This window comes from Ursus arctos, unplaced genomic scaffold, assembly GCF_023065955.2.
Source record: "Ursus arctos isolate Adak ecotype North America unplaced genomic scaffold, UrsArc2.0 scaffold_14, whole genome shotgun sequence".
NCBI classification, from domain to species: domain Eukaryota; kingdom Metazoa; phylum Chordata; class Mammalia; order Carnivora; family Ursidae; genus Ursus; species Ursus arctos.
In genome coordinates, this window is record NW_026622808.1 from 3,840,644 (window position 1) to 3,856,314 (window position 15,671).

General features: G+C 47.2%; 1 protein-coding gene across 3 annotated transcripts in view; it reads left to right on the plus strand.

Annotated features, from left to right (window-relative positions):
• The window catches only part of PMP22 (peripheral myelin protein 22), a 31,582-nt gene extending 16,680 nt beyond the window's left edge, over positions 1-14,902 (plus strand). For all 3 annotated transcript variants that reach the window (XM_026521034.4, XM_048226898.2, XM_048226899.2), the window contains 2 exons: positions 5,538-5,678; positions 13,571-14,902. In XM_026521034.4, coding sequence (XP_026376819.1) covers positions 5,538-5,678; positions 13,571-13,734 — 305 coding nt within the window. In that variant the 3' untranslated portion in view covers positions 13,735-14,902. The remainder of the gene's footprint in view (positions 1-5,537; positions 5,679-13,570) is intronic.
• Positions 14,903-15,671: the final 769 nt, after the last annotated feature.

A 15,671-nucleotide genomic window follows, 5' to 3' on the forward strand; every position in this document is an offset into this window, starting at 1 on the left:
ACCCCAGAAACCGTACCCTGGGACGGTCTGTAAATGCTTACTTGCCCTGGTCCTCGACATCAGCTTTTTAAACGGGGTGACTCATATCGGGCTTTGACAGAGTTTTCCTATCAGCTTGTTTGATCATTGCGATAGCCCCACGAGATAGTTGGTCGGGCATGTCAGAGAAGAGAAATTCAAGGCCAAACACATGGTAAGTGCAAGTTAAGCTGAGGGTCAGCAGCAATAGGTGGCAGAGCCATCCCCTGGGCTGCGGTAACTGGAGAGCTCGGCTGTCCCGCGGTCGGGCTTGGCGCGTCCTCATACGGGGTCAAACACCTGCCATGCCCTGAGCGGGGATGCCTGTTCTCCTGCTCGAGTCCAATCCAGAGGAAGGATTCTGGCTCTGAAGCCATGTCCTCTACACTTCAGAATCCTCAGGGCATCGTGGGCTTCCTTCTGAATAATCCCAACAGGCCTTTTGAGCATTTAGCTAGCCTGTCGGGGCTGGAAGGGAGGCTGCTCCCTCCTGGCCCCATTCTTTATCTCCTCGCCCTTCCCGTAGGTCGCTTCTGATCTGATGGCATTTGAGGGAAGGAAATATCCCTTTACTCTCTGTAAGCGCGAGACCAGTCCTGTCCAGATTCCAGCTGTTCTTTGAGTTTTGGAATCCTTCTCGGGGGTGCCGTGTCTACTTTGCCTTGCGATCTTTTAAGTTCGTTTTAATTATTCAAATGTTACAGGAAAGTATTCTCCTTATTAAAAATAAATCTGATGGTATAGATATTGACCAAAGACCAAATTCTCCTCCATTCTAGCTCCAGCTCCTGGGGGCAGCTGTGGATATCAGTGGGCATGTCTGGCTCTTTTTCCAATGAACACACACACACACACACACATATCCATGCGTGTGTATCCATATTTACACATATTTATATAGCTTTTTGGTGCGTATTTACATATGACATTCCGTTGTGCGGACACTTCAGTCTTTTCGTTGTCTTGGAGATCTTTCAAAGGCTATTCATCTTCTAACTCATGATTTTCTTTGAACTGTTGCAAAAATTTTCCATTGTAGGGGTTTACCCTAATTTATTTCCACTCATAGGAGTGGTGGTATAGTGAGCAATCCTTATTCGTTCTCTTTGAGGCTCTGTTTAAGTATTTATCCCGGATACAGTGATTAACTTGTGGACTCATGTTATTGACATTTAACAATTTAAATGTATTCTGCCAAATTGCCAGTCACAGAGAGATGATTATATTATCATTCCTCTGCACAGCGTTCGGAGATATCTCTCATGCATGTATGCTGTTGACATTATCAGCCTTTTTGATTTTTGCCAATCTGATAGGTAAACATTGGCATCACATTCCTTCTGGATTTCACTTGCCTTTTCCTGGGTACTAGTGAGGCTGAATACCATTAAAGAGGTTTATTGGCTCTTCCTCTTTCTCCTTTGTGAATCACGTGTCTATACGGCTTTATAATTCTACACTGAGCTTTTGCATCTAGAATCGAACTTTGTGGATGATGTGAGCTAGAGATCTTTTCTCTTTTGACAAATGGGTAGCCGTCCCCACTCGGTATCTGTTGTATTCTTTCTCTGCTGATTTATATGTTAATTTATATGTTAATTCCCAGGTATACTCCCAAAGTCTCAGTTCTGTGCCATTGCTTTCTTTTTCTTTCATGGCTAATGCCACACTGTTTGAACTGCTGAAACTTTATACTATAAATCTACACTTTGCCTATCTATATTTTGATATCTGGTAGGTGATGTTCTGTCTCATTGGTTTTGTTTATGGATTTTTGTTTTTTCTTCTTGCTGTGTTTCGTTCAAAAAAATTTTTTGGCTACTATTGCTTATTGTCTTTCAGATAAGTTTTTATTATTTTATTTTTTTAAAGATTTTATTTATTTTTTTTTGAGAGAGAGAGAGAATGGGCAAGGGGAGGAGCAGAGAGAGAGGGAGAAGCAGGCTCCCTGCTGAGCAGGGAACCCACTCGGAGGCTCATCCCAGGACCCTGAGATCAGGACCTGAGCCGAAGGCAGATGCTTCACCGACTGAACCACCCAGGCGCCTCTAAGATAAGTTTTTAAAGCATTTGTCAAGTTCCATTTGGGATATTATTTAGGATAGCATTGAATTTGTACATTACTTTGGGGGAAAGTGGCATATTTAGGACTTTGAGTGTTTCTATCTGGAAACGTAGTATGTTTCTGTGTCTTTGGCCCTTTTATGTGCTTTAATAAAATTTGTCTGCCTTATTGACCCCCCCCACCAAAGAACATGATTCTTTAATTAATTGTATTTTTGTGCTTTTAAAATTTTATTAAAAATGGCTCTCATCAGTAATGAGTCAATTCATTTTGGATTCAATTAATTATTCCTTTTCTAAGGTCTTTTTTTTTTTTTTTTTAAAGATTTTTTATTTATTTATTTGACAGAGATAGAGACAGCCAGCAAGAGAGGGAACACAAGCAGGGGGAGTGGGAGAGGAAGAAGCAGGCTCATAGAGGAGGAGCCTGACATGGGGCTCGAACCCGGAACGCCGGGATCACGCCCTGAGCCGAAGGCAGACGCTTTAACCGCTGTGCCACCCAGGCGCCCCTCCTTTTCTAACGTCTTAAGTGGAAAGTTTAGTTCATTCTTTGCCAATACTTGTATTTTTTAGTAAATGCTCTAAGAGCCTATATTTCCCACTAAGCACTGCTTGGACCACAGCCCATAGTTTTGACATTTACTATCTACTCTCTCAATCCCAATCCCTGCTGAAGAAAGTTTTCGTTCTCATCTTGATTTCTTTGTCCAAATACTGTTTTTACATTTCCAATCTTATTTTGGCCAGTTTGTTTTTCGTTCCTACTTTCTGTTCGCCTCGATTTATGCCTGTATCACTCTAGCTTCCTTTGACATTTATGGAGATTTTCTTGTCGCCTAACACGTCGCGTGTAAGACTGTTCCTTGTGGGTTTGAAAATAATTCACGGTCTTTGTTATGGGGACACACATTTTCTGTATGTCTCGTAATCGAAGTGGTTAATCCCGTTATCAACAATCTCTCTGCTACTGTATTTTTTAAGTTACTTGATTTGTCTATTCTGAGAGACGAATGCGAAAGTCTTTCACTGTGATCATGACTTTGTCAATTTCTTCTTGTTTCCCAGTTATCTTTTACTTTATACCTTTTCTGGGCTGTGTTATTTTATAGGCATAAATGTTTACGACTATCATTTCTTCATGGTCAACTGGGTCTTTCCTCACTATGAAATATCCCTCTTTGGCGTCTTTCATCTTTTTCAGTTTAAATTCCGTGTCGTCTGATGCCATTATTACTATACTTTCTTTTTGTTAATATTCGCGTGGCTCCTCTTTTAAAAATATTTCGATTTTCCACTGTTGTTTGTTTTAGGTGTATGTCATATCACAGTATCAATGGGAATTATGTGATTCTAGGTGAAATTCTTCACCTTTGAACAAGTGACTTGAACCCATTTTCATATATTGTGGTTGACGATGTGGTTGGACTTACTATCTTCACGTATGTGTTTTATTTATTGTACTATGGTTGAAAACCTTCTTCAACGTTGTATCCCCAGAGCAAACCAGAGATCTGGCCTCAAAACAGTAGGTGTTCAGCGAATAAATGCCCATTGAATAAAAACTTCCTTGACCCCCCCCCCAATTCTGATCTGATTTGACAGCTTAAGGCAAAATAACTCCATTGTAATGGGGTTGGGACTGAAGTTCAAATTGTTGGTAAAAGAAGTTTCTAGAAGGCTTTCGTTGCATTTCTAAGTCTGAGGGATTTTTCCTGTTCCTGTAGATTTAGCATCAAAGATTTTGAGCTTTCTCTAAATGTGAGGTCTGTTGTTAGTGGTAGGGGAGGTAAAGAGTAAAGGTAAAGGTTTTAGAACTGGAGGAGGAAATCCAGGGGGTCATCTGCTCCAGCCACACTGCCTGGGAGGGTGCACCTGGAAGAACGCTTCCCAGCCAAAAAACTCAGTCACTGTTTCCGTTCTGGATTTGGGTCTCACGTATCTTTACATTTCCAGCCTCACCTACCAGAGCGCCGGATAACTGGTTTACTTTTGAGAAAATAGCATTACGGCTACATTAACTTTATTGCAGACTGCTCCCCTAGAGGAATGACTAGGCTGGGGAAAGACAAACAGATTTAATTAAGAGGCATATAAAAAATGAAGTCAGGATGGCTCACAACCTGGGACATCATTTTCTTACCTTAATTGACAAAGACATTGAAAACATAAAAGGAGCAGATGTTCTGTTATGGTGGAAAGACTACTAGACTGGAATCAGGGCCTCCCAGAGTTGGCTGTGCCAGTTGGGCTCATTAGAACATCTCCGGAAATCTCTTTCAAGTACAAAGGAGCTGGGTTAGTGATCTCTGACATTTCTTCAGTTAACCCCGCCAGCGCCCTTAAAATTCTGCCGTGATCTCCTTGAATGTCCAAAGGACATTCATTGTATTCAGTGATTGATTAGAAGCCATGCAGATTTCATAGCTTTGAGTACATGTTGGGCATCGATGTGTTTCTCGAAGCTTTTACACAGTAGCCAGTTACTGGGATGAGAGGATCAAGCCCTGTGGCTTCTCCAGGTCTTTGCCTTGTTCAGAGCAGTACCCACCCCAATGATTCCTTGGCACTTGGAGGACAGGACACGGATGACAGGTGGGCAAAGCCACACGCAGGTCTCCTAGGCGGACACCGTAGGTTCCCTGTGTAGTGCTGAGCCCAGGCTGTGTCCTCTTCTCTCTTCCCTCCCGAGACAACATTCCTTTGCAGTAGACAGCGAGCTACAGGATTTTCTTTTCTGCCCGAATTTCAGTTGGAAGCTTGGGGATTTGATCCAAGCTTGGGGTGGAGGGTGTTCAGCAAAGCTGCGGAAGTAGAATCCAGTGTCCCACCCGGTGAGCGCAGACCGCTCTGTGCGGAGGCTCATGACTAGGGTTGAGATTAATCAAGATACAAGCTTGGCTGAGCCATTGGATTTTCATAGCGCACTCCATCAGCATCGTCTTCCAATTTACTGCAAAATTGGTTTTGGCAACAATACTGTTTGTGCTTCCCAGCCAGCCTCACGATCCCTACCTCTCCTTGGGGGATGCTGATATTTTGAACAGTGGTTTTAAATTATTCTTGGAATATAGGGGTTGCAATAAGCCAGCCCTTGAAAACCCCTGGAGGGCAAGAAGAGAGAAGGCAGTGGGTGGGGCTCAGACCCTCTTTAACATGTGGACTTAACATTTGGCAAAAAGACTGGGAAGGAGTTCAATATATTTTAACTCGAGTTTAACTCCTGGTAGAGGGACTAGAGCTGTTTTCATACAGCCCTTTCTTAAAAGGGCCACAATTAAGTAGATATTAGAAAAGTGAATGGTCTGCGTTCTGCTCATAAAAGAGGGCTTCTGCCACCTGGGAGGACTGTGGTTTCCAGGGGTCACGGTGTGCCGGGCGCCATGTTCCTCCTGGCACAGCCCCTCCCCCGGCCCTGGCTGGCTTGTCCTAACCTGGTGTCTCTCCCCTCCCAGAATGGCTGCAGTCTGTCCAGGCCACCATGATCCTGTCCATCATCTTCAGTGTTCTGTCCCTGTTCCTGTTCTTCTGCCAGCTCTTCACCCTCACCAAAGGGGGCCGGTTTTACATCACTGGAGTCTTCCAAGTCCTTGCCGGTAAGTTGGAGATGATACCAAGTTCATGTGGAGACTGTGCCTGTCCAAGGCTGGGGAATGATCAGTCAGTAGAGGGACAGGGCCCCGGAAGGACTGAGGTTTCTGAGGCTGTACCTTGGATGGTTTTTGTAAAGTACAGGTGTGTGTGTATGTGTGTGAGTGTGTGTACCTCACCTTAGAATTTGGGACTCTCCACTACGCCATGGAACGAGAGCCATAAGAAATAGGACTTTGGGGCTCTGGAAGGAAGGTCCCTAACCCAGCCAGGCCTATCACGAGGATATATATATCTGGTGTGAACTCCAGTTCACGAAGCTATAATCTGGACACATAATCAGAGGTGAATGCAAAGAATATCAGTAGAGTCATGGCCAGTCTTGAGGGCGTATCCCTGTACATTATGTTATGCCCCAAGGAGTTATCCTTGGCACTTCGGCATGGAAAGTGGCCCCAATGTGTTGCTGAGTTTGTTCCCAGGTCTGTGTCTCATCCCTCTAAGCAGTGATGAAGCCATGGTGAATTATTACCCTCCTTTACTCCCCCTCCAGAGTTCCGGTGGGCTTTGATTTACTGTTGTCATCCTGTTGTGTCTTCATTTTGGCACCTCTGTGTCATGTGCCATCATTTCCAAGCATGGGGCCGTGACAACACACGAGAGGTCTCCTCCATCTCCTCCTTAAACTACCTTCACGTTCCCCCACTGGACAGGTTATCCATACATACAATATGCAGAGTCCAAGAAGCTTCCATGATAGAGGGTGACATCTTCCAACTTTGTCTCTAGATTCTCGCCAATGCCTTCCTTCATTGACTCTTATCCTTCTGTCTATTGTCTATCCGTTGGCTGAGTCAGCAAACACTGGACAGAAGTCAGAGGCAGATGGGGTGGTGGCTCCTAGAGTCCATGTTAATAAGTCACAAACTCCATATATACCAGAGTACATCTATGTACTGTGAGATGTTCTGGTATCTGGCTGAGTAGACAAAGGGCTATGCTATCTCTTAGTTGGTTGTTGGAATGTCCATGGTGCTGAACCACCCTGTCCTCGGGAGCATCATTGGAGGGTTGAAAACAGCCCACATGTCCCTGATGGATGGTTGGATGGATGGATGGATGGATGGAAGGATGGATGGATGTGGGGATATAATGGCTTACACATGGCTGTATGGTAAGGCACAGCCTGAGTTTGAATGTTGATGACCTTTTCTAGGAGCCAGAGAGTTATCCTTTCCTGGAAGAAGGAAATAGACCGGGCAGCTAACACTCATTAAATCCTGAAACACAGCATTTCAATGGGTACCATTTGAGGATATCAAAACCGAATAGTGCTTTGCTACTCGCATAGTTTTCTTACACCAAGCCAGGCTCCTGGAGTGTTGCCAATTTTGTTAAATCGTGAATTATGGAGTAAGATATTATTTCCTAGGTGTGTTAGAAGCAGAGCTATCATTAGTCACTCCACTTCCAGAAATAATACACAAAACTAGAATGTATTCTGGGATTTCTTTTTTGGCTCTCCATTTACAGTTTGATATCAAATCAAATGATGATCATATCTGTTGCACCAATGGTTGTATCCTCGAGATAAAACAATCCAGACTTAAGAACCAGAACTTTCATCAAATGTTTGTATTTGACCCATACCAGCGTGTTATTTTACTGATAAATAAACTGAGACCGGGAGAGGACCATGAGTACCCAAGGTCACCCAGCTCAAGCAAGAACAACAGAATGCCTCCAGTTCCCCTCATTCCACATGGGCTCAATATTGAGTTAGGAACCGCACAATCCACCAAAATTGCCACAGAACCCAAAATCCAAGGCAGAAACTGCTTTTCCAACGTGCGTTTGCTAACCTGTCCTGTTCTGAACCTCCTCTGACCTCAATTCAAGCCTGTTAGAATTCTGGTATAAAAAACCACTAAATCTAAAAGCACATGATTTGTTCTTCGTTCTTCCCCTTCAAATGTAGCTTCTTATCTCTCATGGGGCCCAATTTTCGGTTTATCAGTTCGTCAGCCTGGCGGCCCCTATTGCAATAGGAAGTTGTCTTGAATTAGCTACGTCCAGCCACAGGAGTGGTTGTAATTATAAGCCCGAAGAATGTTCTGTTCCTAGCTGTGAGCTCCAGTTCACGTGAGCTGAAAGGAGTCCTCCGGCAACCACGGGCTCTCCAGAATGGTGCATTTGAGTCGGGTCTTGCCACTCAAGTTGACAACTAAAAGAGGAAGGGGCTTCCCTTAATAGATTCCCATGCTTCTTCAAAGCACCAAACCATTTTATTTTTTATTATCTTTTTAAAAGACTTTATTTATTTGAGAGAGAGAGACAGACAGACAGAGAGGACAAGCAGGGAGGAGAAGAAGCAGGCTCCCTGCCAAGCAGGGAGCCCGATGCGGGGCTCCATCCCAAGACCCTGGGATTATGACCTGAGCCGAAGGCAGATGCTTAACCGACTGAGTGACCCAGGTGCCCTGCACCATAGCATTTTAAATGGAAGCCACTGGAAGATCTTTGGAGTCTGGGGGGGGCTGTTTCGGGCTGCACGGTCACTGCCCAGCTTCCCTTTGGAGGGCCCAGCTTCGGTCCTTAGATCACACACTTGAGCGTGCGGGAAAGGCAGGTACCAGGTGCGGGGGGCTCTCGGGGCTGATTGTAGCTTTAAGAGTCGTCTCTGCTTTCTCTAGATTACACCTCTGTGGGTGCTTATCGGTCTGTCTGCTTCGCTGCCTCACCCCCTTCTGCTTTTCATAATAAGCCACACGTCTCACATTGAAGAGCTGTCTTCCCTTGATTACATACTTGTTAGGTTGGCCGCCTCCTGGAGACATGTTGAGAGATTCCAGCCACTTCTTTGCTTTTCCATCTTAGCTGTACATCCGAATCACCTTTTCAGGGGCGCCTGGATGGCTCAGTCGGTTGAGCGTCTGACTCTTGGTTTCGGCTCAGGTCCTGATCTCAGTGTCGTGGGATCGAGCCCCGATGGTGGGTTCTGCACACTGCTCGGGATTCTCTCTCCTGCTCCCTCTGCCCCTCCCCCTGCTCGTGCACACACTCTCTTTCTCTTGCTGTCTCTCAAATAAATAATTCAATCTTAAAAAAAAAAAATCACCTTTTTAAAAAGAGGATGCTTTAAAAAATGCCAGTGCTCAGCCTTCATGCCTGGAGAGCTCTTGGGTGGCGCCGCTCCCTGGGTGGTTCTGATGTTCAGCCAGGTTGGGAGCTGCTGGTGTAGCCATCACGCTGTCCCTAATCCCACTATAAGGTCTTCTAGAAATTTCTCTGCCGACAACTCGTCCCATTCCTGAACCATAGATTCTTCTAAACCCCTTTCTTAGAGAAGAGCCTTTCTGATCCTCTCTCTGGATTTTGGAGTCTTTTTTTATTTTCAGAAATGGTACCATCTGTTTTCAGACCGTAGTTACCCTGACCCTAAGTCCGCCGGGATGGGTTGCCCTCCATGAGAAAGTATTGAGAAATTCGTAGAGAAACAGACCTGAAAGACAGAGCCCCATGTTTGGCTTTTTATTTCACTACTTAACACCCAGCACCGAGCTCCGGGCACGCCACATAGAAGGCCCTGAATAACCCACTTGTTGGATGACTGGATAATTGTCTTCCCTTGGCAGAATCAAACGCGGGTCACATGTGTAGTAACTATTTATTGTGATTACGAAGAACAGAGAAGACGGTAAAAGGAGACTCCTGAGTGAGTTTTGCTGTTTGTTCTGTTTCTTCTATGAAACAGACTGATACGGTCGTAGGGCTTTGGAACCAAAGACTTTGGGGGATGAATAGAAAAGCACAGCGCTCTCCCTCTTCCGAGTGGCTCCAAGGTGGTGGCAGCCAGATGTCACATTTAGGAACCGTCCAGATGTTGCGCTCCCTCACCCCAGACCCAATCCACCCCTGCGTGGATATCGTGTCCATTTCTGTTCTCTCTTGGCCTCACGAACCCCACTACAGTTGTGCAAAAGCCAGCTCAGGTGCCTTCCCGTCCCCTGTCTTGTCACCACCCCAAAATCCATTTCCCATGCTGCTGCCAAAGCGATCTTTCCAAACACACCCCAGATCATGTTTCCCCTCTGCTGAAAATGTGCTTCCCACCACAACTTCCTCAGCATGCCATTCAGGGCCCTCCCGCCTCCCCTCATGCTGCCCTCCCTCTGTCAGGGGAGATTCTTGTCAGGACCCGCTTCCCCTGGCTATCTCTTCCACACCCCGTACACTCAGATCAAGCACCACGTCCCCCCTCAGGCTTCCCCAGACCTCCCAGTTTGGACTCCGAGCCTGTCCATCCTCTCAGGGCATCATCGGGTTGTTTCTGTCTCCCACTCTTGAAATCATGTCAGACCACATTGGAAGTTTCTACGGGCATGTCTGCTTCTGAAAGACACTCCCCCCTGACGTTAGGAGGCTTGTGTTATCCATCTTGGTGCCCTCAACAGCCAGAACAGGGTCTGCACATACTAGGCGCTCATTACCTGTGTTCTGAGCCAAATGGAATGCAGATAGGGAAGTTTCGAGACTTCCCGCCATTTCTTGCTTTGCCTTTGGCCCCTTGGTTGCTCCCTTCCAAAGGTTCTGGGCTCTGATCGCTCACTTGTGGTTGCTACTGCTGTGAACGGGGCTTGAGGCCTCCTCTTCAAGGGGCCTTTAGGGGGCTGGTTAGAGATCCAGCCGTCCTGACAGGGAGAAACTCTCGAATGTTGTCTGGACAGCGTCTATGGCCGCCACTGACAGCTGACTGCCCTCCCGGACTCAGGCCCCTGCCGGGGCGTCCCCGGCACTCCCAAAGCACAGACTGCTTGTCGGTGGGGAAGGAAGGCACAAGGCTTGCCTGTACAGCAGCACCCTCACTCCCCTTCCCCGTGGGGGACCTTCTTCACCGCGCCCCCACCTACTGGTGGGTGAGGAAACGAGTTACAACCCACTTATGGGGACAGATGTTTGACGTGGCAGGACTACGGTGTGGCATCAGCTACCCTATATCCCAGGCCACTTCTGCTGTACAGACAGACAGCCTTGTAATAACATATTCCCCAAAACATCAGTCTCCCGACGACAGTAATTACAAAGCGTGTATCGACTCTCGGGCTTTGTAAGTATCTCAGCTCATTGCGGGTCGGGGCAAAGCTCAAATTCGTTTCCTTCTGAGCAGCTCCTCGGTCAAATTTCGTATAAACTAGGCCATCTGGTCAGTCACCACACTTGTGAATCCTGCCTCCCTCTGTCCCTCTTGGCCCCAGATAGAATGTTCGCTCTCTGCCAGTGAAATCTGGGCATGGCTGGTCTATACAGCTCTCATGGCCCTTTTCTCATGCGGTGGCCGGTGAGACACATGGCCCATTTGGAAGCCTTGCCAGCATGACAGGCATTGGCCTGGCCTTTTCGCATGCTGCTCCCTAGGTCACATTTCTCTTTTCATAACCCTTACCTCATTAGGTAGGTCAGTATTGCCCAAGAGACAACCACAATCTTTTCTTTCTTTTTTACTAGTTTTTAATTATGTTCGGTTAGCCACTGTATTGTACATAATTGGTTTTTGATGTAGTGTTCCATGATTCATTAGTTAAGTATAACACCCAGTGCTCATCCCAACACGTGCCCTCCTCAATACCCATCGCCCTGTTACCCCCTCTCCCCACTCTCCTCCCCTCTGAAACCCCGAGATTCTTTCCCGGGGTTCACAGTCTGTCATGGCTCCTCTCCCTCTCTGATTTCTCCCCCTTTGGATTTCCCTCCCTTCCCTTATGGTCCTCCGTGCTATTCCTGATGTTCCACGTATGAGTGAAACCATATGATAACTGTCTTTCTCTGCTTGACTTATTTCACTTAACATAATCCCCTCCAGTTCCATCCATGTCGATGCGAATGCTGGGTCATCATTCTTTCTGATGGCTGAGTAATATTCCATTGTCTGTATGGACCACATCTTCTTTATCCATTCGTCTGTTGAAGGGCATCTCAGCTCCTTCCACAGTTTGGCTTTTGTGGACGTTGCTGCTATGAATATTGGGGTGCATATGGCCCTTCTCTTCACTACGTCTGCATCTTTGGGGTAAATACCCAGTAGTGCAATTGCTGGGTCCTAGGGTAGCTCTATTTTTAATATCTTGAGGAGCCTCCATACTGTTTTCAGAGTGGCTGCACCAGCTTGCATTCCCACCAGCAGTGTAAGAGGGATCCCCTTTCTCCACATCCTCGCCAACATTTGTTGTTTCCTGTTTTGCTAATTTTTGCGGTTCTGACCAGTATAAGGTGGTAGCTCATTGTGGTTTTGACTTGTATTTCCCTGATGCCGAGTGATGTGGAGCATTTTTTCGTGTGTCTGTTAGCCATTTGTAGACAACCGCAATCTTTCTTAAAGACACGAATTTGCACTTTGCCGAGGTGAGCCATGGGGGGCTCTTGGGGAAGAGAATTGGGGATCCCGGGCCTCAGGGCAAGTAAAGCCTGTTCCAGGCAGATCGAAACAGCTTTCTTCCCCGAACGACGGTTTGCCAGCTCTGGTTTCCCCTCTCACACCGGGCGTCTTTGCTGTCTCCCGAACTTTCTGTAGGTAGCAGGCCCTGGATCCGATCCCACAGTAGTTCCAGGACCATTGTGTGGCTTTCTCAGCGGGGGCCAACCGAGTGGGAGTTTTTCCTCCTCTGACTTGGAGAAGGACGGTCTTATCAGGGTGGCAAATGTACCATATTCCCACTTCTGCACTTTGCCAAACAAAGTTGCAGTGTCCCGCGAACAGCAGCCCAAATAGCAGTGAGGTTAGATGTAGGTGGTCTGGGGCATTGGGAGCTTTGGAACCACAGGAATCCCACAGAGCATGCTGGATTTATAATAGAGTCACTCAGAGCCTCTCACAGACCCTGTTTTCAGGAGGGAACAGAGGGAACAGAGCAGGCTTTGTATAGCTCCGGGCTGGGGTGCTGACATCACTGGACCCCTCCCTGCAGGGGGACGCCGACTGCCATTGTGGGCAGGGACCATCACTCTTGAACTTGCCTGCTTCAAGAGCCCCTAGCTGGTGGGTTTTCTTGTCCTTCCCACACCAAAGAGCTGCAGAGGTGAGCGAGGGAAGGATCACCTGATTTATCTGTGTATCCAGTAACTTCCTCTCTTTGTTGGGCTTCAGCCCCAACCTTGGGGGCACCAAGGAACCATTGGAAGGGACCAAGTGCAAGGATAGTTTCCTCCCTCTGCTTCCCACTCATATCGCGTCCTTCCTCCTCCTCTTCTTTTTCCTCTCTCTATATTCCTTTGTATGCCTAGCGATGCCCACAGGCATTGCTCGCTTGATCCGTTACGTGGCAGTCCTGCTAAGGGACCCCTGGCTCTGCCTGGAGCCCCGTGCCCTGGCCCTCACGTGACTCAGAGACTGGCAAAATGTCATTTCACTTTACTGGTTCAGATGACACCGGCACTCATTTGTAGAGCTATTCGCGGGTTTCCAGGGGCTCCTGCACCCAGCCCTCCTTGGAAAGAGCTGGGCAGGTTTAGCTTGCAACCCAGATTCTTGCAGTCCGCTAGGAATTGGTGACAGTTAAAGGAACAGAGATGGGGCAAAAAAGATGACAAGGGACCGCGGAGATGCTGGTCTGGGTCACAGAGATCAGAACCAGAGAGCAGATCACTTCCCATGTTTCTAGATCTTTGAGACCCCTCCTCCTAACCTGGCAGCTGATTCTTCCAGAATCGGATACGCTCGTCTTGCACCAGCGTTGTCTGCCACAGACTGGGCAACTGGGGTGTGTTTGTGAGCGTGTGTGCGTCAAGAGCAGCGAGTGGTGTGGGCAGGTACCCACGGTCCTGTGGCATCCGCGCTGGGGGTGGTGGATGGGGACCCCTCGCTGTGACCTCCCCCTCACCCTGCTTGTCCCTCTCTCCCCAGGTCTCTGTGTGATGAGCGCAGCATCGATCTACACGGTGAGGCACCCGGAATGGCATTTCGCCGCTGAATACTCCTATGGCTTCGCCTACATCCTGGCCTGGGTATCCTTCCCCCTGGCCCTTCTCAGCGGCGTGGTATACGTGATCTTGCGGAAACGCGAATGAGGCGCCCAGACAGCTGGTCTGAGGCACCGAGCATACCTAGGGGAAGGGAGGAAGGAAACCAGAAACCAGGAAAAAAAAAAAAAAAAAAAAAGAGCTAGCCAAAAAAACCCAAACTCAAACCAAACCAAACAGAAAGCAGTTGAAGGGGGGGGTTAGTGTTGACTGAAGATGTATATAATATCTACGGTTTATAAAACCTATTTATAACACTTTTTACATATATGTACATAGTATTGTTTGCTTTTTATGTTGACCATCAGCCCTGTGTTGAATCTTAAAGAAGTAGCAAAGAACTTTACATCCTAACCGTATAATCGAGCTCAGTATTTTTGTTCTGTTTTTCATTCTTTCTGTTTTGCCCGGACATGAAATAACTCCGTCTTGCCCCTTCCCTGTTTATTGGAAAGAAGATACCTCCCTTCCACTGCACCTCATTTAGGAAACCAGAGTGTGGGTAGAAACCCCGAAAGGCCAAAAGCCCTTACGTTGTGGGTGACCCAGAGACGGGCGCCGCCCACACCTCCGTGCGAAGCCTCACACTTACATGGATGAAACCCCCAGACTGGAGCCCTCGGCAAAAACACGGCTTGTGGCTTTGGGATACTTGCCCTCGACGGTGGGTGTCTCAGTCCCACGTCTCGATGAGAAATCGGTGACAAGCCTACGAAATGGTGCTATGTATTTACCATTCTCGATTATCACTAATCATCTAAACTACTCACTGGAAATTCAATTAACGATTTTACGACATAAAGTAGAACGGAGACCTGAATAATTCTCTGTAATATAAATGGTTTATAACTGCTTTTGTACCTAGCTAGGCGGCAGGTGTTACAATAATACATCAATAATAAACACAGCCTTTAGCGCTCCCACATTCTTCCTGCGGTCGGAGCATGGGGACCAGCCTCTAGACCCCACCCCCTGCCCGGGACTGTGCGTTCCCAGGGCCCAGCCGGGTCTAGACTGTTCTCTGCCTCCAAGGACTGTCTGGCAATGACTTGTACTGGCCACCAACTGTAGATTATATACGGTGCCCTTCTGATGCTAAGACTCCAGACCTTTTTGTTTTTGTTTTTTTGTTTCTTTTTTTTTTTGCTTTGCTTTTTCTGATTTTATACCAATTGTGTGGACTAAGATGCATTAAAATAAACATCAGAGTAACTCACTGATCTCTCTTGGGATTTTGTGGCGATCTCGGCATGGGTGGGTGGGGTGCCTTTCAGAGCGGAGGGAACCGCTTCGGCGGAGAGCAGGGTTGAGCTCCTGGTGTAGGTTGCATTTTGGCTTTCTTGCAGGTGACAGGGAGCACATCGTGCCTTGCATGAACCTGAGCAAACGTCCGCTCATTGGGGAGGGAGGGCCAGGAATTGCAGCTGAAACAAAAGCTGTAAATGGGCTGGAAGGGACTCGAGTGTTCGTTTAGCTCAGCCCTCTCTCTCGTGCTCTCTTCTCTGATGAACCACACGGGGGACCTCGGAGGCATGTCATGTGTTCGCCTAACATGTGGGGAATGTTGGCATGAGCAGCACAGACCCTTACCCTGTAAAAGAAGGGGGAGGTCAGATGAAGGAATCATCTGATGATGACTGGAGGCCAGACTTTGCGATAAAACACTGGTAAACATCCACTAAGTTCCCGATGGGGTCTTGAGGAAGGGCATGGGCCGAGCATGTCATCTAGCTCCAAGGTTCTGGGCTGTGTCTCACCTGAAGATATTTTTACCCATTGACGTTATATTGAACACGTGCAAAACATTGAGCTCACAACGCACTGACGTGGCTCCAATTCTCATTGAGCACCTACACTGAACTGGGCACCAGAGATCCAGAAGTGATCACATACTTTTTTTTTTTTAAGATTTAATTTATTTATTTTAGAGAGAGAGAGCACAAATGGAGACGGGCAGAGAGAGAGAGAGCGTCTCAAGCAGACTC